The 22,228-nt window shown below is 45.2% G+C and overlaps 1 protein-coding gene across 2 annotated transcripts in view; it reads left to right on the top strand.

The window, feature by feature from the left end:
* The window catches only part of MTMR14 (myotubularin related protein 14), an 840,209-nt gene that overhangs the window by 114,694 nt on the left and 703,287 nt on the right, over positions 1 to 22,228 (top strand). For both annotated transcript variants that reach the window (XM_069643242.1, XM_069643241.1), the window contains exon 4: positions 18,015 to 18,090. In XM_069643242.1, coding sequence (XP_069499343.1) covers positions 18,015 to 18,090 — 76 coding nt within the window. The remainder of the gene's footprint in view (positions 1 to 18,014; positions 18,091 to 22,228) is intronic.

The following is a 22,228-nucleotide window of genomic DNA, read 5'->3' on the forward strand; positions in this document are numbered from 1 at the left end:
TTTATTTTCAAGGCGATACAAGAACCATGAAGCATTTCACACCACAGTTTATTTCTATCCACCCCGGCTGTATTATAGACAAAATGTGCAAAGCTTTCCAATCTCTTCTCGAAGATTTGGACATTCCAGTAGTAAATGTTTTAGGGATTCACCTACGTCTTTTGATTTACAGAACCGACAAACTTCTGTCCCACAGGAGCTCAACCCCCGAATAAAGAGAATCTCATTTGTGCTTAAAACGTTAAATCTGAATCGCATGTAATAGTTTTGAAATTCTCTTGAAGGATATTTTTTCAGATATGTTTCCAGGTAAGGACAGAATTTCCAATATGACACTTTCAGTGTATAGCTTCGAATTTAGCAGAACTACATTGTTTTCCAACCAATCAAATGCTTTAACAACCTCCTTCACTTTGTGTGGAAACTAAGTGTATTTACCGATAGACCCAAATCAAGAAGTTTCTTCTCACAGTCCTCTTTTAGATTAAGCATAAAATTTCCATTTGACGCATGTTTCAGATGAGCATAAATTGTGCCATTTTCAGCTACCAAACATTTTCGTAATAGAGCCAATTTTCTATTAAACATGATACTATTGAGTGATCGTAGACCAAGTTCGTATCTTATTAGCTCTAAAGGAATACAATTTGGAACATAGTATAGAACTTTTCGCCATATCATAGATTCCAGTTCGCGTAAAAAGGACCATGTTTTTAGAGAAAAATTCGCACCCATAGGACAATCTTGGCAACACCTTAAACCTATAAAACAAGATGTAAGGTTCGAGAGTAAATTTGCCATATGTTCTTTCAATGCCTTTTATTTGGTTGAGCTACTTTTGCTTTTTGTATCAGTCTGGTCTTTATTACTTTACTGGAGTTACTGGAAAAAACATACCCCAACCAGATTAGGACAGATTGGCTTTTGATTTTCGCACCATTACAGGTCCAATACAAAAAAAATGGAGTTGGACTTTTGCAGCCCACGTGAAAGATTATGGTTTTGCTCGGGTTAATTTTCAGTTTTCTTTCTTCAATAAACAAACCAAAATCATTTGAGCTTTTGCAGGCTGATTTTTGTGCAGTCCATTAATAAAAAATCATCCGCATATGACACCCACCTAACAATTGAGCCTCCAATTTTGGGTCCAATTAGACCACTAGAATCCAAGGACCTGCCTGCATTAGACACATACAGATTAAAGAGTGTTGCAGCTAATCTGCAGCCCTGTTTATGCCCATTCTCAGTGGGAATAATATCAGACATGTTTCCTTTGTTGTTTAGTCTGACTCTAATTGATGTTTCTGTATAAAGATGAATAATTATGTCTAACAGGTCTTTATCTATGCCTAACATTGACAAGGTTTTCCATAAAGTGGGCCTGTCAACGAGATCAAATGTGGAACTAAGGTCCATGGATGCAATATATAAATGCGTCATAGCTTTTTGTTTGACCGCACTCATTAACTCAACCATCAGCAGACCTCCAGCATCAGTACCTATGGCTTTACGAAAATCTGCCTATAGTCAAGGATATTGTTCTCAATCCACATTTTCAGTTTTTCATGTAAAATACCAGCAAAGATTTTTGACTCCACATTCATAAGTGAAATAGGGCGGTAATTTTTGGGACACAGACGATCTCCTTTCTTAAATAGAAGCAAAACATATGACACTTTCCAGTTATTTGGGATCTTTTTTTTAAGGCAAATGTCCACAAATAAACAATGTAGGATCTTAGACCACAGGTCAATATTGTTTTTTAGGTTGGCAAAAGATAAAAGATTGGGACCCGTGGTGGAGGTAAGCTTCGCTTTTTTTAATTAGGCTTCTGATATTCAGAATGGATGTGTCCAATTGCCATACAGCATCTATGAAAACCTCAGACCACAAGCAATATTCCGGAAACTTATATAAAGAACCAAAGTACTTAGACCATACCCCAGCATCAATGGGGTTCAGTTGTAAACACTGTTGATTACTGTGGTCTTTATTTAGAAAAGCTGGTATTATTATTCCCATGCATGGTCTTTAACATTGCCTCTCCATCTTTTTGAGCCAGCCCGCCTTTGATACTCTTGATCCAGTTCTTATATTTTTGTTTACATTGCCTAATTTTTAGACTCCTCTCTGATTCCCCCATATGTTTTCTCTTTATATTTCTGATGTTTTCTCAAAGTGATCTTTGCTTTTTTTACAGTCTCAGCAAATGTATGTGTGTGCACTTTAATTGATTCTGACTTATCACTTCTGAGCACCTTGCTACAATGTAGGATATCTTCAATATAATCACCAAATTTATCGACCGAGTAGCAGATCAACTTTTTCTCATAGTTTGAATATGCAAAGTCCTGTGAAAAATTTAGTTAACCTTTTCCATTTTGCCACGATTCCATTTTACATGTTTGCCATCATTAAATGCTTCAATTTGAATAGGAAAGGACATGGTTTCGTTATTACCCTTACTCCAAGGGAGTTCCAGCTTTAGCATTGCATGATCACTATTACAATTATCTATAACTTCCAGCTTTTTACAGTACAGTTTCTCATGAGTGGTCACAAATATATAATCTAGTATGGAACATGACCCACGAGCAGCCCAAGTAGGCATGATATTGTAGACTGGTTCCATGCCCCAACTCTTTCCAAAATCCAACCATTGACAACCTCTAGTTTTTTTACTATCCAGATTGGATGAAAAGGCACGTATCTGGTACTGTTCAGCTTTTGTAGGTGAACAATCCGCATTCAGATCCCCCGCAAGCAAAATAAAACCTTGTGGGTATGAATCAAGCCAGTTGCATATCACTTCATTTAGATAGACAAAAAACTCCTGTAGTTCACATCTATTCTCATTACATGTATTCCAATATACGTTGAACATCAACAAATGAGCAATTCCAGCCTCTCTTATCAATTCAAAACTAGCTCTTATGGCACAATCCAGTACAAAAGAACTATCCAGAAGTTTAATACACGTATCAATTCTATAAGCCAGCAGCAAACCACCACTTGGTCTACCTCTATCTTTTTTTTTTTTGCAGCTAATCCTAGGTTATTAAAACCATCAATGTACAAGCCAGAGGTGACCCAGGTTTCTTGCAACAACACAAAGTCATATTCATTAAATTTCACACATTGCACAGTGTATAACAAAAGATGTTTATATCCCCTTGTATTCCATGATACAACTTGGAAATAAGACCTCGTGCTAAAGTGGTTTAGGGACCGATTTCAGTTATGCAATGGATTCTCGTAAGGACAGTGCAAGCCAACGCCACTCTTGCATGTCCTTTAAACAGGACTTCGCTTCATTGATAGCCACCATCCCTTCATTTTGTATTAGAGGTAATTCAGATGTTCTAATCTCAGGAGTTCCATTGTACATTGGCAGCTTAGAGTTGACAGAATTATTGTAAGGTATAACATCGAAGCCTCTCCTCTGTAAGGAGCCTACCTCCTTTAAGAGAAGCGCTCTAATCAGCCTTACATAATCATATCTCAGATTATGAATGAAGTCCACAAGTTGTATATCCGCGGATGTTATCAGGCAAAGTTCAGTGATTTCATTAAATAAATTCAATATATATGGTCTATTCAAAGAACTAGGACCACCTTCTTCAAGTACATAATACATAATTAAACTATGCTCCTCTGGAAAAGCCGGTGCATTCTAAATGACATCACAATGATGCCTGCTATAAACTACACCTATCACTGCTGAGAAAGTGTTCCACCATCTTGGCTTGGGGAATTTTCATCTTTCTAAATGAAAGTTAGTCAAGGGAAAAAATAGAACTAAAAACAGGAGTTGTTCTACTCTCTAAACAGAATCTTATTAATATTTAAACCACCAATCCTTTCCTACTTTCCTGAAATAATATTTGCAACACTCTTTTCTCATAGGAATCTTGCCAATGTGAGGTACAGAATGTGAAAACCTGACAGATCTCCAACAACTAGAAACTCCCAAAGCCTCAACTCACATTATACTGTTCAATGACATATACATATCCAAGGTTACATGTCTGTCTAAGTTAAAATGCCTCTCTGTATCTGAGCAGTGACTAAAAGTCTGTGATGCATGTCATGTACATTTCAAACAGTGCGTGTTCTGGTCATCATGACATTGGTCATCATATCTATACCATATATATCAGTGCTTCTGTTACCATACCATCCATCTCTCTCCATATTCCTCCGTTCAAATCCCTCTATCCTTGCATGTCTCTGTGCAAAGCTCCTCTCATGCACGACCCCCACCATCACTGTCTGTGAAGCACCAATCCCAGGGCCTGATAATACCATGCCCTTCTGTGTCTCTAATAAGGCAAAAGTCACGTCTAATCTCTGTCTGCTAAGAAACTGTTTTACGCATTCCTCGTTCACACTAACTTGTAACAACTTCTGCGGTTCTTCTGTGTGTCTCATTCAGGATGGCTTAGGAGCCAGCTGCATGCTCTGTCTACCGTTTACTCTTTCTCTCGCAAACCCAAGCGCTATCTATAGTCTCTCAATGCATATTCTACGTGCACACTCATGCGTGTTGTCTCTACATGCATACATAATACATAACATATCTCTACATGTGTCTACAAATATAACATGTGTCTCTAAATGGCACTAGCAAGGCACGTCAAATATAACGGGCCTCATTCTATAGCAAATACAAATGGCTACATATATGTGGATAGTCTAATGTCGCTACTAATCAGTATGAATGATGGATAACTGATCCCTAAATGGGTAATGATTTTCTAACAATAGGCATTGATTCTCTAATGATACCAAACCAGGCTTCTCCATACAATCTGGTTTCGAGGGGATTGGGTCCTCTGACATATTCCATATCTATGACATGTAATCACCACAGCTGTGCTGCTTTGGAAACTTTTTTCTGCGTCCTGCGTCGATGACCCGTCGTCGATGCGCCGTCGTCGAGGACCTCGTCCAAAGTCATCCGATGTGATAAGTAGGACGCACGACGCCCGTAGCCTCAGTTCCGTTTTTTCCGCGAACGTGTTGCTTCGTGAATCTCGGTTAACGCCTCGACTCTTTGGAGTTATGTTCTTCGAACCTGTTCGTTTTGTGAAAATCCTTCGTGTAAAGATGTCTTCTACTTCGTCTTCGACCCCGCGTCCGGGTTTCAAGAAGTGCAGGGAGTGTGGGTCCAATATGTCGGTGACGGACTCGCACAACGCCTGCCTCTGGTGCCTCGGAGGCCCACGACACGGATGACTGTATCGACTGACAGTCGCTCACGTCCAAAGCCTTACGCGAACGTAAGAAGAAGTTGTCGGTAGGTCGGGTGTCCAAGCCCCGGAAGTCGAAGTCTGCGGGGCTTTCGACGGATGATTCGAGGGGTGACTCTCCGCGTCATCGTCGGAAGTCTCGTGGGTCTCCTTCTAGGAGTCGGTCTCGCCACTCCTCCCCCTCTTCGAGGCATTCTCGGAAGCGCCGACACCGGTCGTCTTCCAGGTCCTCTTTGGAGGACTCTGCCCAGCACGTCGCTTACCCCACCAGCCATGCGACGCCAGAGGAATGGGCTTCCTTCGGGAAGAAAATGCTGGCGATTCTTGAGTCGCAGGGTACTAAGCCGTCCGCGCCCCCGAGTGGGGTCGGTCGTGAGAGGTCGAGAGACACCGCTCGCAAGAGTGGTCGGCACGAGTCATGGGAGAGGTCCCGTTCGGACAAGGAGACTCGTTCTCGACGTACCCGTTCCAGGTCCCGGTCCTCGACGCGTTCGAGACCGTGTGCACCTGTGAGGTCTTCGAGGAAGACATCGACGTCTGAGGCGTCGACAGGCTTTCTTGAGGCTCAGGCTCCGAGGAAGTCGTCGAAGTCGTCGAGGGACACGCTTGGGGCTCCGGCTTCGAGGGCTGTGTCGACGCCGCCGATGCTGGCGGCGCTGCATCTGACGTCGACGCCGATTTCCTCTGCGCCGATTCGCTCAACGCCTTTTGTGTCGGAGGTACCCCGTGGCACGGGGGAACCCCCTAGGAAGGCTCTGGTTAAGAGCAAGCACTCTCGGGTGCCTTCTTTTCACCACCTGGAATATATTTCAGAGGCGGATGAGGATTCTGATGGCCTGGTTCCTAGTCGGGTTCCAGATGAAATTGTCTCGGGCCATAGTCAGTTTGACGATTTGAGGCAGTCACTGCATGATGCCAGTGGACTGGACACCTCTCCGGAGGTGGAGTTTTGTAGGCCTGAGCCTGGCTCTCATGCCGATTCCTCGTACCGGCGCCTTATGGCTAGGGTTTCTGAGTACTTGGGATGGTCTGCTCCCCCAGGGGAGTTTGTGCAGGATGATCTGACGGACACCCTTGATGTTGGTCCCCCAACTGACCCGGTACTGCCGTTCCATATGGCTTTACAGAGAAGGGTGGCGGCGGCTTGGACTGCTCCGGAGAGTCTCCCGGCGGTGGGCAGATCCTTGTCGCGAAAATACCGTCCAGCCAGTAGCGACCCCTGCTACTTGACCAGGCACCCCACTCCGGAGAGTTTGGTGGTGCAGGCAGCCGCGGCCCTGGCAAAGCAGGCGTTGTATCTTACCATCCCTCCTGATAGGGACGACAAACGTTTTGATGGCTGGGCGAAGAAAGTGTTTTCTTCTGGTGGTATGGCGCTTCAGGCGGCCAACTCCATTTGTGCCTTGTCTCGTTTCACACACACACTCTGTGGAACTGTGTTGCGTTAGCAGCTGAACATATTCCCGAAGGGGACGAACGGGATGGTTTCCTTGATATGGTCCAGGATGGTAAGGATGCCATGTGTGAGTCCGTTCAGTCGGGTTTGGACTTAGCTGAATGCGTCAGTAGGTCCATGGTGGCGAGCACCGTGATAAGATGTGCAGTCCCGGCTCCTCAACATGCCCTTTGACGGTGAACACCTTTTTGGCAGCAAGGCTGACGAGAGCCTTGAGAGGTTGCAGACCTCAAAAGCTGCAGCGAAGTCGTTGGGCGCTGCAGTTCGCCAACCTCCGCCTTTTCGTCCTAGGGGACAGCAGTGGAGGGGTGGTTCCTTTCGCTATTACTCGTCCTTCAGTAAAGCTAGAGGAGCTGGCAGTCAAAGAGGCCAACGCAGGGGTACCAGAGGTGGACGACAGGGTACCCGTGGTGCCAAGGCCACTCGGGCAGTTGCCTCTTTGCCCTCAGGTAACACCGCAGCCGCTCCCACTCAGTCATGAGGCCATGTCCCATGGTTCGCCGGTTGGGGGAAGGCTGGCGCAGCATCTTGTAGAGTGGCAAGCCATTACTTCAGATGTGTGGGTTCTGGAGATCATAACCCACGGCTACTGTCTTCCCTTTCGGCACAGGCCTCGTGACAATCCACCGGGGAACCTCTTTGCAGAGTCCGGATCCGCTCCTTGTGCAGGAAATTCAAGCCCTGCTGGAGAAAGGCGCCATAGAACTGGGGCCTGTAGCGGAGAGGAACAAGGGATGGTATTACCCTTATTTTTTGATTTTGAAGAAAGACTGGGGATTGAGACCCATCATGGACTTGCACGGTTTGAACAAACTCCTCAGGAAGGACAAGTGCAAGATTATTACTCTCTCAAGTCCTCCAGGCCCTTCAGCTTCAGGACTGGTTGGTGTCACTCGACCTCAAGGAGTCTTACTTCCATGTGCCGATCCATCCCAAGCACAAGAAGTACCTGAGGTTCGCGGTTGGCGACTCGCGCTTTCAGTTTCGGGTCCTGCCGTTCGGATTGACCTCTGCCCCGAGGGTTTTCACCAAGCTCATGGTGGTGGTGGCAGTGCATCTCAGGCAAGGGGGGGATTCACGTCTACCCCTACCTGGACGATTGGTTGATCAGGGGGAGCTCTCCCGAGCAAGTTCTGGATCATCTGTCCGTCACCTGCCACTCCCTTCACAGGCTGGGCTTCTCCCTCAATTTAAAGAAGTCCCATTTGACGCCAACACAGCGGCTCCAGTACATCGGAGCAGTGCTCGACACTTCCCTGGGGCAATGTTTTCCTCCCCAGGTGAGGGCTCTTCACATTCAGCAGATGGTGCACAAGTTTCAGCATGTGAGGTTGCTCGGCCTCATGGCATCCTGCATTCTTCTGGTGCCAGAGGCTCGCCTGCGGATGAGATCTTTGCAGTGGGCACTCAAGATGCAATGGTCGCAGTCCTCCGGCAGGATGTCGGACCCGGTTCGGGTGCCGCCCTCGGTCGCCCGGGACCTTCTGTGGTGGGCCGTCGAAGGCAACTTGATGAAGGGGGCTCCATTTTGGCTTCCCTGGCCGGAGGTGACGATCGTGACGGATGCATTCCTCACGGGATGGGGAGCTCATGCCAACGGGCTGACAGTCAGCGGTCGTTGGTCTCCGTCGGAGTCCAGACTCCATATCAATCTGTTGGAGCTGAGGGCCGTCGGGCTAGCCCTGAAGGCTTTTCTGCCGACTGTGCGAGGAAAGTGTCCTGATCCTGACGGACAACACAGTGGCCATGCACTACCTCAACAAAAAGGGGGGGGGCAGGGTCACTTCCTCTGTGCAGGGAGGCGATGCAGCTCGAGTTCTGGGCCATCCAGCAGGAAGTTTCGATCTCGGCAGTTCATCTGGCCGGAGACGAAAACGTGACGGCTGACGCTCTGAGCAGGCCGAGCGCGATCTCTCGAGTGGAAGTTGGCTCAGGAGATTCTCCTGGAGATCTTCGCCCTTTGGGGGACCCCTCAAGTGGATCTCTTCGCCTCCAGTGTCAACCGGAAGTGCGAAAGGTTTTGCTCGCGGGAATTTCCTCCAAAAGGAGCCTTAGGAGACGCGTTTGTGGTGGAGTGGTCATTCCCGCTGCTGTACGCGTTTCCTCCAGTCCCTGTCATCCCGCAAGTGCTGCGGAGGTTACGGAAGTTCGGTTCCCGGATGATCCTCATTGCTCCGGCGTGGGCTTGGAGGACGTGGTACCCGGACCTTCTCGACTTGTCCATCTGCCCTCCACGTCGTCTTCCCTACCGAGACGATCTGCTCTCACGGGAGGGGGTCAGGTTCTCCATCCAGAGGTCAGATCCCTCAACCTTCACGCTTGGCTTCTGAAAGGTTGAGCTATAAGGATTGGGACCTCCCTGAAGACGTGATGGAGGTGTTGCTTTCGGCCCGAAGGCCAGCAACAAAGTCTCTGTACCGTTGCCGTTGGCGTAAGTTCTGCGACTGGTGCAGAGTTCAGAATGTGGATCCTTTTGCATGTGACATCCCCATGGTTCTGTCCTTTTTACTTTCTTTGGCCCACAGGGGCTTGCAAGTGGGTACCATTAAAGGTTACCTGGCGGCGCTGTCCATCTTTAAGCGCTCGTCTGAAGAGTGTTCTTACTTTAAAATCCCTTTAATTTCACAGTTTCTGAAAGGGCTCACTAATGTGTTCCCTCCGTCATCTTTCCTGGTGCCCGGTTGGGATTTAAACCTTGTTCTTAAGTTTCTTATGGGTGCTCCGTTGGAGCCTTTACATTCTTGCCCTTTGAGGCTGTTAACTCAAACTGTGTTTTTAGTTGCGGTTACTTACGCTCGCAGAGTGAGTGAGTTACAGGCACTTTCAGTTAAGCCTCCCTTCACTGTATTTCACAAGGACAGGGTTGTCCTTAGAGTTCGTCCTTCTTTTCTTCCGAAGGTAGTGACGGAATTTCATTTGGCCCAGAAGGTTGTTCTTTCCGGCATTCTATCCTCCTCCGCATCCTGGTAAGGAAGAGGAGAGGCTCCATAGGCTTGATCCTAGGAGAGCTTTAAGCTTTCATGTTTCACGCATGTCCCGGGTCAGAGTGGACGATCAACTCTTTATTGGTTACGCTGGAAAGCGTTTGGGGCAAGCTGTGACGAAACGGACTTTGTCTCGCTGGATTATTTTAGCCATCTCGGAGTGTTACCGCTTGGCGGGTAAGGGCCCACCGGCTGGCTTGCGGGCCCATTCTACCAGGGGTGTGGCTGCATCTACTGACCTGCAGAGGGGTGTTCCTATTCGCAACATCTGTGATGCAGCCACCTGGGCTTCAGTACATACATTTGTACGTCACTATTCCCTCGATTCCATCTATTTGATTGGCTATTCTAAATTTTGATTCTAAATTCATTCCCTCCTCCTTGCTCTGGTACTGCTTTGGGAGTCTGTCATAGATATGGAATACGTCGGAGGACCCAATCCCCTCGAAGAACAAGTTACACTCTTACCTGGTAACGTTCTTTCGATGGGATGGTCCGACGACGTATTCCATATCGCTCCAGCCCTGCCTTCCCCGCTGCCGAATTTCTTTTGCGATTGCAGCTTACGTTCCGCAAGGCTTTGTGTCTGACTGGCAGTTGACTAATGTCACACGTTCTGGGGGAAAAAACTACAACTGAGGCTACGGGCGTCGTGCGTCCTACTTATCACATCGGATGACGTCGGACGTCGGAGGAGGTCCTCGACGACGGCGCATCGACGCAGGACGCAGACGCCGAAAAAAGTTTCAGAAGCAGCACAGCTGTGGTGATTACATGTCATGTATATGGAATACGTCGTCGGACCATCCCATCGAAAGAACGTTACCTGGTAAGAAAGTAACTTGTTCTTTACAAACTGATCACCCATCTGCCCCCAGGGGTCTTCATACCTCTGGTCCCATGATTTGGGGCCTCGGTGGGAGGGGGGGGGTGTGGAGCTTCTTACCTAGTAAGCAGTCCCCATCATCCCCCGCTTCAGAAATTGATCCCTGGTGGTCCAGTGGCATTGCTGGCCACGGATCGAGCGCTCTGCGCCCGATCCGTGACCAGCAATGCTTTCATACAAGGTGTTGTTGCCTCGAAATACAGCCGGAGATCGAGGCAGAGAAAGGTGGACACTCGACTTCTCGTTTCACTGCTGCAGTCGAAAACGGCTGCCGCAATGAAAATACTTTCATTTTCATGTTGGCATGCATTACGCACGCCGGCGTGAAACTGAAGGTAATCCAACACCCGGGCAGGGATCACACAAAACGAAGTGCCGAAAAGGACGAGGTATCTCGTCCTTGGCAACAGGGAGGTAATCCCAAGGACGAGATACCTTGCCCTTGGCACCAAAGGCTTTAGCAGGCGAGGGGAAGACCAATGGCTGACCTTATGCTTGCCTTAAAAAAAGAACTGAATGGAAGATGGTCACTATGGGCCTCCCGATTTAGTGATGCAGGTGGTGCTATGGTTTCTCAAATTGCCATGGTAAATATCTACTGGAATCCTGCCCTATTAACGGACAAAGAATGTTTCATGTATGTTACTTGATTGCTTGATATGATTGCCTCTGAAGAGGGTAGGTACATAGTTCTTTTAGTAGGGGATTTAAATGTTTCATGCTTCGAACAAAAAACTTGGTAAAGGTAAAAAGAGAGGCCTAAACAGGAAGGAAGAAAGAAATGTAACTATGTTGAATGGCACCTACACAGATGACGCACCTGGAAAAGAGAGAAAAGCTCATCTATCCTAGACTGTGTTTGGGTCGCTTAACGTGACTGCTGTCTTCAACTTTAAAGTAGTCGACAATAATGACAGTGATCATAACATCCCTAACATTTTATAGGAGAGAGCATCTGTTCCACCGCTTCAGTACTACAATCAAGAGATCCATGTGTCACAAGGACACAATAGAATTAAGTGGACTGTCCCCAGACTTAAGACCTTAATAACAAAACTTAGAAGTGAGGAGGATGGAGCAGTTATTGAAGATGATCCTGAATATACTCTTGCATTAATGTTATTTTTGGCTGTACATGAGGTTTGCGCATGTTCACAAACATCTGTCTGAGAAAATCCTCATCTGCTATCAAGAATTCTGCGGACAAAATATTGAAATTTTGTCAAACACAAGATAAAGTTAAAACAATCAAATTAATGTATGCTGACATTGTTTTTCTCCAAATCATGTTCCTTAATATGGAAACTATTTAATGATGCTCCTAATAAGTGTATGGACCCAGTGATGTTAAATTCTATCTCAGAAGCTGATTGGCCTCATATTATTCTGACATTTATACAGACTATGATTACTCTACAGTAATAACCCCATTATCAGTTGGAATACACCACGTGCAGTTTAATCTCCTTGACATCAAGCTATTAAAAAAAACAAAGCACCTCCAGAGCACCATGACCCAATGGGCTGTCAAGCACTCTGCTAAAAGCCAATCCTTATCAATGGTCAAATTTTGTTCACAAGAATAACCAAATTGGGGATTATCCCTGAAACTTGGAAGGGGGTGATATTAGTACCAATTTTTTAAAAAAGGTGACGGGAAGTTACCGGCAAACTACTACCTTGTGGCACTTTTAAAAATACCAGGAAAATGATATACATGTCTGATTTTAAGAGACCTAAACAAGTGCTTTTAGCAGCAGATTGACTGACTCTCACCAATCTGGGTTTGTTTCTAGTCTAGGTACTTCAATTAACCTTCACTTTGACAGCATTAAAGAAACCAGCCCAAATTAATATTCCGATTTCCTTAGCATGCATAGACTTTAGAGTTGCGTTTGACTCAGTTTCCCGAAAAAACAATTGTGCCAAAAACGAACACATGCTGGATGCCCTATGTTTTACGCACACTTCAACAGTTTTACACAAATAATATGATTCAGGTCACATTGATGGTGGGTTATCACTGCCTATAAATACCAACAAGAGGCTTAAAACAAGGCTGTATATTGGCAGCCACACTATTAAATTTTCTATATAAAAGGTGTACTTTCTGTTTCATAACTGTCCTTCCCACCAACATTAGGAGCAAAGCCAATACCTCACTTATTCTATGCTGAATATCTTGCTATAATCGATCGTACTCTGATTGGACTTCAAAGACAATTGCAAATGCTCTCAATAAATGTCAACAAATCTAACATTATGAAATGGCAATGGATCAAAAAAGAGCTACTCATACCTTTTTTTAATTGGAGTCTTGATGGGAGGTACATTGAAACTATAAAACAATATAAATACTTGGGCATAATGGTTAACGACTCTAAAAATGAATCCCTGTATGAATTAGATCTGAGAAATAAAATTAATGCCTTAGCCTCACAAGCGAAAGCTATCCAGTCAATATAAGGAATCCATTGTTCCGATGTTCTACAAGGGAAAAGTGGTTCCCGTATTTGCATACTGGGCCCATACTAAATTGCCTAAAACTCAGGTTGACTTGAATCTCCTTGTGGGTGCTTTTTGGAAAGCCCTGTTGCCAATTCCAAAATCATTCCCTATACAAATTGTTCGATTTTGATTTGGGTCTGATTTCACTCGAGACCATTGTGTGGAATTGGCTAATGTTATATACCAAATGCAAATCAGCTAGATTCCCCTTCAATACGATCGACAATAGAGATTGGTATGAGAACAAACAATCCACTTGATACATGGCATAATTTGATGTGACATAATGACCAATGCTGATATTGACATTGATTTATTCATTACTAATCCGGCGAAAGCTAAATTAAAACTGGTAGAAAGATTGGAACAACACTTGGCTCTAGTGTAATATGTACAGGACTTTTTCAACCAGAGCTTTTGTAGAACTAAAACAATACCTTTCCTGAATACCCCTGACCAACAATATAGGGCAGATGATATGAGACTCTGGTTCGGTTTGTGGCCTACAAAAACAATCATTGCTAGCTAACAACAATAATAGATGCCACTTGACGATTTTGCAAAAAAAACAGAATTTGTTGAAACTGAGACATTTGATAGTTGAATGTGGAAGCCTTAAATCGAATATATTTTCATTTATAGGGGATTATCTGATATTAACAAAGGAATGCATGTCGAAATATTCAACGCACATTTATCTAAACCTAGCACAATAAGGTATCTACAAAAAATAGACATTTAAGCTGTGCAGAATTAGAAATCTAATGGGTGATGGAGCTGGAATTAAAAATGTAATGTTTTTTTAATTTTGAAGGAAAGCTTGATTAGCCTAACTTGAATATTTAAGGTGGAATTGCTTTTTTGATGATTTAACTAACAGAACTCTAAATATTGTGTGTATTATATTTTAATTGTAACTACGCAAATTGAGTAACATTTGAAAAAGTTGTGTAACACCTAAAACAAACAATACAAAACGTCTGTTGGCAAGCATAACATCTTTCCTTTAATTTCTTCTCCAAACAAATCCAACTTCACATGATTGTCAACGTCCATCGATTTTACTGCAAGTAATGTAATTGTTTATACAGCGCTTATAAACACGAGTGGAGTGCTTCTAGTCAGGAAGGGTAGAAGGGAATACAGTAATCTTTCTTAGTCCTTGAGAGTTTTCAAATTATCTAAAACAGAAAAACTAGAATACTAGACCTGGCCGCATTTTTCCTAGTGCAAGTGCATGAAGTGTTTGGTTCGACCCAGCTAGAGGGTTGGCGGGGGGGTGCAGGACAGTCTAATTAGTCCTTGTACATTTAGGCAATGCATGCGTACAGACTGAGGTGTGAGGAAGAGAGGGCTTAGGGGTGGAGGGGTGAAGGGAGGAGTGGACAAACTCATCCAGTCCAACAGGGCCCTGGGTTAAGTGCATAGAGGTTGCTTCACTCATAGAACGTTAGCAGAAAGTGCAGTAATGCAGTGGCCCAGCGGCAAGTGTAAAGACTGGCAGGGGGGCCTGGGACCTGTAAGGCTCTGGAGGTGAACCAGGCAACCAGTCAGCAAAAACTGGGTGGAGTAGGGGAGAAAATAACAGGTTAGTAGGGTAGAGGGAGAGGAAGAAGAGGAAGGTCTTGAGTTTTCTGGAACTTGCGCTGCTCCCGCTCAAGACTGAGGCATGGAGGTTGTTCCAGAAGGAGGCACCTGCAGAGGATAAAGATCTACCCCCAAATCCGTTTGTGAAAGTGGCTCGCCTGCAGAGAGTTGGAGGATGACAAGCGGTGAACTCTAGAGGGAGAGCATTTAGGAAGAAAGCGCTGTAGATAGTGTGGGCCCTGGCACCAGAAAGCCTTGTGGATTATTCAGAGGGCCTTGTACTTGATCCTTGCAGGCATGGGGAGCCAGTGGAGGGATAGCGCTGGATATATGCAGTCTCCGCGCTTGAGGCCAAGCTTAAGGCTTGCTGTTCTGGATGAGTTGCGGTGGACGGAGAGTAGAAGTAGGAAGGTTGAGAAAGAGGCTGTTGCAATAGTCAAGCCTAGAGAACCTGGGCTCTCGGGGTGGTGAGCCTCCGGGGGGAGGTGAGTGAAGGTACAATACCTCGGAGGAGGTACAGTGGGTAGTGGGGCTTTTTGGAGATGGCCGAGATGTGGAAAGAGAAGGCGAGAGTGGAGTCGAAGATGAATCCTAGATTTCTTGCCTCATTGGTAGGTTAGGGTGCAGGGCCAAGGAGGCCAGCCAGTGTGAAAAGCAGGAGCAGAATGAGGACCAACTGTCTTACTGGCGTTCAGGCAGAGATCATTGGCAGCACACCTGGACTGAATTGCAGATGGACCATCTGGGATGAGTGAGGAGGAGGCTGAGGGTAGTCTGAAAGAGCAGCGTGTCATCTGCATAACACTGGATGTTAGAGATAAAGGTAGAGATCCAGTAGGCCAAGGGGGGCCATGTTGATCTTGAAGAACCAAGGGGACAAGTTAGATTGGGGGTGGGGGGTTCCACAAGTAGTGAGTGATGGAGGAGAGAAAGGACCCAATTTCCACCTGGGAGGGCCGGTCAGAGAGGTGGAGAGCAGTGCCAGGGCCTGATTGTGATGCTCAGGGTATCACGGGGACAGGTGATCAGGATGTTGTGTTTTACCGTATTGAAAGCCGAAGAGGTCAAGAAGAATGAGGACCAAGGGAGAGTGAGTCAAGATTTGAGAGCACGTCTTAACAGGTGTTCAGGAGGGCAGTTTCCATACCTCTGGATGCTCTAAAGCCAGACTGGTGGTCATAAAGGCAACCAACCAATCATTGTGGAGGGTACGTTGGTTAATAGCAACCTTCTCCAGGAGTTTTCCCAGGAACGGGGTGATGGAGATTAGGCAATATTTTCAAGACTAAACCACTAAGGAAGTAAAAGCCAATTCTTTGTCTCTGTGGCAGCTGGAAGAGAAGAGTACCCTGTCTCTAAATCGGCTATTTCCAAATGGATCGTTAAATGCATTACACTGTTGCATGAAAGACCTTGCCCTTTACATCTAGAGCTCACTCTAATGGGGGCATAGACGCTACTATAGCTTCTATTGCAAATATTACTCTTCTATTTGCAAGCAGCTACCTGGAGTTGTGTTCACACCTCCACTCAACATTATTGCTTACAGTCTGATTCTCAGGTGGGGCACGCGGTGCCAAGACCTCTTTGCTAATGTCCACCACCATCTCCTGGTACTGCTTGCTTATCTGTACAACATGTGATTCTAAGCAGATTCACAAGCATCAGAAGACATACAATCAGAAATATGATTATGGTGAGTAATGGATCTGCTTAGATACACGCATGCTTACCCTTCCTCCTCTCTTGGAGTAGGACCAGAGACCTCTTGCTGCCTTTTTCTTATGTACTCAAGCATTTTGTCAGGGCAGAACAAAACTGGTGGGACCTTGATGTGTGAAGGATTTTGTGTACTACACGTCACATTGGGGGGGTAGTGTTAGTCACGCCCATGTCGACGTCCCTGTTCGATCTTTGAAAGAAAGCTGCAATACTCTTCGATTACCATTAGATGTTGGACTATATGCACAGCATGTGAATCTAAGCAGATCAAATCATCAAATACGATTACGGTGAGTAATATTTGTCTTCTTTAAAGCGATGGCACCAAAATGAGCACATGTGGTGAGCCAGTTTAAGGGCATGAACGAAGTGGGACATAGACCACGGACGAGACCAACAAATAGAAGGAACAGAAATGTGAACTTAAGGGGGCATTGCATCATACTAAGGGGTATTGTACACAAATATAAAATCACATTATTACCGGAAACTGGAGGGAGTGATGGGGTTTGGTGGGAGAGATTGGGAGAGTGAGCGGAGGGAAACCTCAGTTAGCAATTAAGTGACTATTTAAGCTGATCTTAGGGATACAATATGGCTGGCTTTGAGTTGGGCAGCAGGATCCAATGGATCTGGGGAGAATAGGTCGAAGTGCAGAATCTAGTGGAGTCACGGGAATGTGAGATGGAGTGCAGGGTCAACAAGATGCTTAGTAGACAAGATAGCCAGGTGTGGAACAGAACATGGATGGCTTTGTTGACTTGAAGGAACCTGCAAAGGGAGTCTTTTTGGTAGGTAGAACTGGGGAGGAGCTGGGTAAGTTGTAGTGTGTAGGTAGTGAAGTTGAGGGAGTAGTAGGTAAGGCCAAGACGTAGCACAAGCAGTAGTTTAGTTTGCTGAGCACAGTGGTGGAGATATGTTTTTGTAGTGATTTAGTCAAAATTGTTCTGAATGGTGAGTGTTAATAAGAGCAGCAATGGTACTGATGTATTGTTGCAGTGTGAAGTTTGCACGCCATTGGCAAGGTATAAGGACGGACAGGTTGAAAGGAGATTGCAGAGAATATATAACGTAAAGTACTGCTTGTGACTACTCCTTTCCCTCTACTCCTTCCTCATTGTCACTACCCACACTCCAACATACCGTGCTGCGCGTTCCCTGCTTTGGACAACCAGTGCTTGTACTGTGCAAGAATGGGGTAATGGCCGAAGTACCATTGATTTAGCCGGTAGAGTTTTGAAAGCCTTCTCCATTATGGGAACAGAATTGTCGTTTTCATGCACCTAGGTCTCACAACTGAACCAATGCAGAACCTAACAATTAGCCATATGCACATTTACAACACCTACCTGCACAAATTGTAGTTCCACAAACCATTTCAGAGTCATAGTGTCAAATGGAATACACCCTGGTATCCCATAATCTTATTTTTCCCTCCACATCTTGGAAGTATTAGTGCGTGTCAAGCAAAACTGGCTAGTTGTCAGTCTTCCACACATTTTATTATACATTGATCATTTTCTTTGTAGATCTCAAGTTTCCTAGGACATATTTATTTGTCCATGATTGATGCTAATTTGAGAAAAGTTGATTTGAGCATGGTTGTTTTTACCTTGCAGCATATTTGCAGGTCTGCAACGCTAGCTGGATGGGGCGAGCTGTATGGACGAACTGGTTACAATTACATATTCTCAGGTAGGATTTCGATCATTTTGAAAGTCTGTGTTGGCTTGGTATAACAAGGGGCTTGGGCATGAGTATTGTATTTGGGGTTTTCAGCTGTCTAAATGGAGTCCTAATGACATTCCCTTTAAAAATGTACTGCTCCAATATTCACTCAAACTATTGTAGAGTAACCCCTCAACGCTCAGACCAGAGAAAATACAACCTACTAAGGGAAAAAGGCCTAGCACACCTCTTGCAAGGACAACAAGATTGAATCTCACAAAAATACGAGTATGTGCCAACAGAGAACTCAGCTGCCACGGAGCGCTTTGACAAAAACAGCATGTGCAATAGCTTTTAAAGGTTTACAGCGTCACAAGTGACGTACACCACATAGGTTATAAATCCAAGTAACTGGTTGGTGTGACCTTATACACATAGCCTGCTACATAGGATATGCCAGGCAATTGTTCCCTGCATCTCCTGCCGAGTCGGGATCTTCTTTTGTCAGCAAAGTACATTATTTGTCAATTAAGTCACACACAACTCATTATTTCACAATTCTACAGTGCACCTGGTAACCAGGACATGAGCAAAGCGGATACTTTGGAGGATGATATAACTTTCTCAGAACTACATGTACGCTGCTCCTTTCCCAGACACGTTTGTGCCTCCACATTTTTCCCACCCGCAGCATAAATGTTACCTTATCCCCTGGCACCTTGCAGCACAAATGACATGAACGGATGGTGGTGGCAGCCAGTCACTTGTCTCTGATCTTCCTGATCAATTGGTTACTTAGTTATATGGCCAAGTGTCTTAGGTTGGTCAGTGTACTCAAATGTTTGTCTAAAACTTGGAGGGCTCAGGTAGCTGTAACTTAGGATCTGGACTGGCGAGGGCCTAAAGCCTTTGCACCTCGTCTTGTGGGATTGCTCTTTGAAGATTCATTGGGCTTCTCTCTTGGCTTTGCTGGATGCATTCCTTCTGGGAGGCATGCACTACTGAGAAGATGCAATAAGGACTGCATGCGTGTGTTTGTATGTTCAGGAATATAACTTTCTGCGGAGCTGCAAGTGAAGAACGCACACGCCCTTCTAACCTCTGGACTAACTGTAAGCATACTAGCATAGCCATGCCACTGGACCTCAATTTCAAAATGGCGTCTACCTTCTAAAATGGGGTTTTGCTAACCACATAGTTCTAAGGTTACAATTTGCTAAGGTTCCATTACAATGTAACTTCTATAAGTGGGACCCCCCCTTCCATCTCTTAACTGACTTGCAACACTCCCTTCTAAAATCACCTTGACCTGAATCACCTCAGGCCTGCCACTTTTCGCCCAACATTCCCACCTTTAGTTAATCATATATTAACAAGCTCCTCCACATATCTCCATGTACCTTCCTTAGGCACCCATACTCCACATATTGAGCACAGACCTTCTCCTGCTTGAGCATACTGCTCTGGGGTGCAGGTAAGATATATATTTACAGCCCGCATATACTTCTAAATCTAGCCAGTGATTCACATAATGTTTGGGGTCAGGTGGGCCGTGGTAACTGTTCCAGGGGGGATCAAAGCTTCTATTCTCACCATGCAGGGCTTATTTGGGTCCTGTTTGTACCTGACCATCCTTTGTACATCAAGGTGCACTGCTTGCCCCAATTGTAACCATCCTTGCACTATTAGGGACCGCCTTAGCACAGCATCAAAGTCCCAACTGGCACATGCAGAAAATCACCAACATGAATACCACCACTGGCACTAGTATCTTGACGATCGCTCCTAGCCACGATGGTGCCCTCGAGAAAAGATCGAGCCAGTCACTCCTCTGGAGCCTAGTTTCCATCTGCATATGAACGCTGAGGGTGTGCAAGGCCTTTATTATTTTCATGAGAGCGGTTTGCTGCATTGTTTGGGGTACATCAGTGCAGCAGGATTCTCCAGTTTAACAAACTCCCTCCATGGCTGTGAGCAGATCGAATACAATCTGTTTCTCAGCTTCATTAACCCGAAGGCTCTGGGATCCCGAGAAGGGTTGAGTGCAGTCAGTGAGCATACGCCCTTCCATAATGGTGGGAGGTGCAAGAACTGCTGGCCACAGACCCAGGTATGCATCATTGCAACTGGTCCTTTCTTGAGATCTGAAATGTTTGTCACAGTACAAAGAGACATCACATGCATTATAGAAGCAGTTGATATTCTTCTTGTTTCTGCACCTTCACCGTCTTCTCTTTTGCTTCAATCCATGTTCATTTTGCCACGTGCTTCCCCCAGTATTCTTGACCTGCTTTGTTCACCCTCTGAATCACTACTTTGTCTGTCTGTTCTAGGCCCCCTGCCGTACAGCTGAGCAGTCTCATCCCACAGATTAGCCACAAACTTCACTCTTTCTAGTTGCATGTGTGGTTTTTGCAAACTTTGTAGGCTTCTGGCATTGCAGGCACACTGCTGTTCGTCTGGATCCATCATCAGAAGGCGTATACTATGGTTTTGAATGTGCTTCGCAATCTACACAGTGCTAGATGGACAAAGCATTGAGCATCCAAGAACGGAACCTCCTGTGGTGCTTTGAGGGGGGAGGAGATGGCTCAGGGGAAAACCGTTTGTCTTTGAGGCATGGCAGCGCAGCATAGGTTCCGATGCCGGGCTTGGAAACTAATCTCTGGTATTAAGCGCGTTAAAAGAGCAATTATATAATTATAATCAGTACCTTGGGTGCTTCCGACGCGTGTGGTATTAAGGAGGAAATATAACCATTCCCATGTACCCTCTGTTTCCCCACCAAGCTCATGTCCCCATACCAACTGTAAAACCTAAACCTATATGCTAATCGGATCTCTTCCTAGGTTGTGTGACACATGTGACTTTGCCTCTGATAATGTAGTATTTATTTTTTGACATCGCGTCCCAACATGGTGGTGTATTATTATAAATTCCCCGTATGGTGTGAATATCCCTGTTCTGATATGTGCGCACACACCTTGTACGCCTCCCTCGGATATCCCCCCTATTATATGCTCCAACTATATAAAACAATACACTAAATGTACTGCTAAACCAGACATAAAGGCACAACATATTTTCAGTGTGACATGCATGATGCACGTATACATAGATAAAAACCTCGAAATATATTTGTCTTTGCATTTTGAACCTGGCTCATCAATGAGAAACTTTACTTACATTCTCGAATGAAAAGAGCAAGAATATGCAAAGAGAATCAAAAATATTTTTTTTTTTTAAAAGAGAAATGAACACTATAACCAGACTATACTAGATCATATGTACTGCTGATACATTACTCTGCAAATATATGTGCACTTTCACTCATGTACTGTTGCCTTGCTCGTTGGCGGGGTGTGTGGCATCGGGAGCCTTCTGAACATTAGAAAGGTGTACCCAATAACACAGCTCCCGGACCTTCACAGCAAATGGAGTGGCATAGATGACATTAAACTGTCCGTTCTCTTGGTTCACTCCACCCGTGTATCACAAGGTGATCATTGAAGCTGTGAAGGCATTGAAGTAGATGCAGCGCTGGTTGGTTCTTCGGACAGCCATTGTGCGATCTATTGACAAACGCATTGTATTGATCTAGTTAACGCAGTTAATTAGTCCTTCAATTCTTCCCCTAGGACAGATGCTGCCCTGTGAACATGAGGCCTTCCTTACAGGGGATGTGCATTTGCCTGCATTTTCCTGCCTGTTCCCGTTGGTCTGGGGTTGTTATTGTGCACAGCTGATGTTGATGCCTAGCTTTGCGGCCACTTCCTTAACAGTTAATTAAAGAAATGGGTGGCATTATGTTTAACTTTATTTATAAAGCGCACATCCACCACAAGGGCGCATTGGTGCTAGGAAATTAACCAAGGGCATTCTACTGCCACTTTAAAAAAGGATTGTTTTTAGTGCGTGTGGGAATTGCAGATAATTCGTTAGATTCTGCATTCCTGTGTAACCCATTCCACAGGTTGCCCACAACAACCAAAAAAGCACGGCCACCCAGTCGAGCTCTCCAAAACTTCTGAATGATTACCAGATTGGCCGCTTCTGATCACAAGGACCTAGTTTGGAATCTAAGGCCTAAAGCTATCCTGGAGAAGTTCAGCGCCCAGCCCGCAATAAACCCGATGTACTATGCCTAGGGCTTTAAACTGGAGTC

Source organism: Ambystoma mexicanum, chromosome 2p (assembly GCF_040938575.1).
Source record: "Ambystoma mexicanum isolate Mex_15411 chromosome 2p, UKY_AmexF1_1, whole genome shotgun sequence".
NCBI lineage: Eukaryota > Metazoa > Chordata > Amphibia > Caudata > Ambystomatidae > Ambystoma > Ambystoma mexicanum.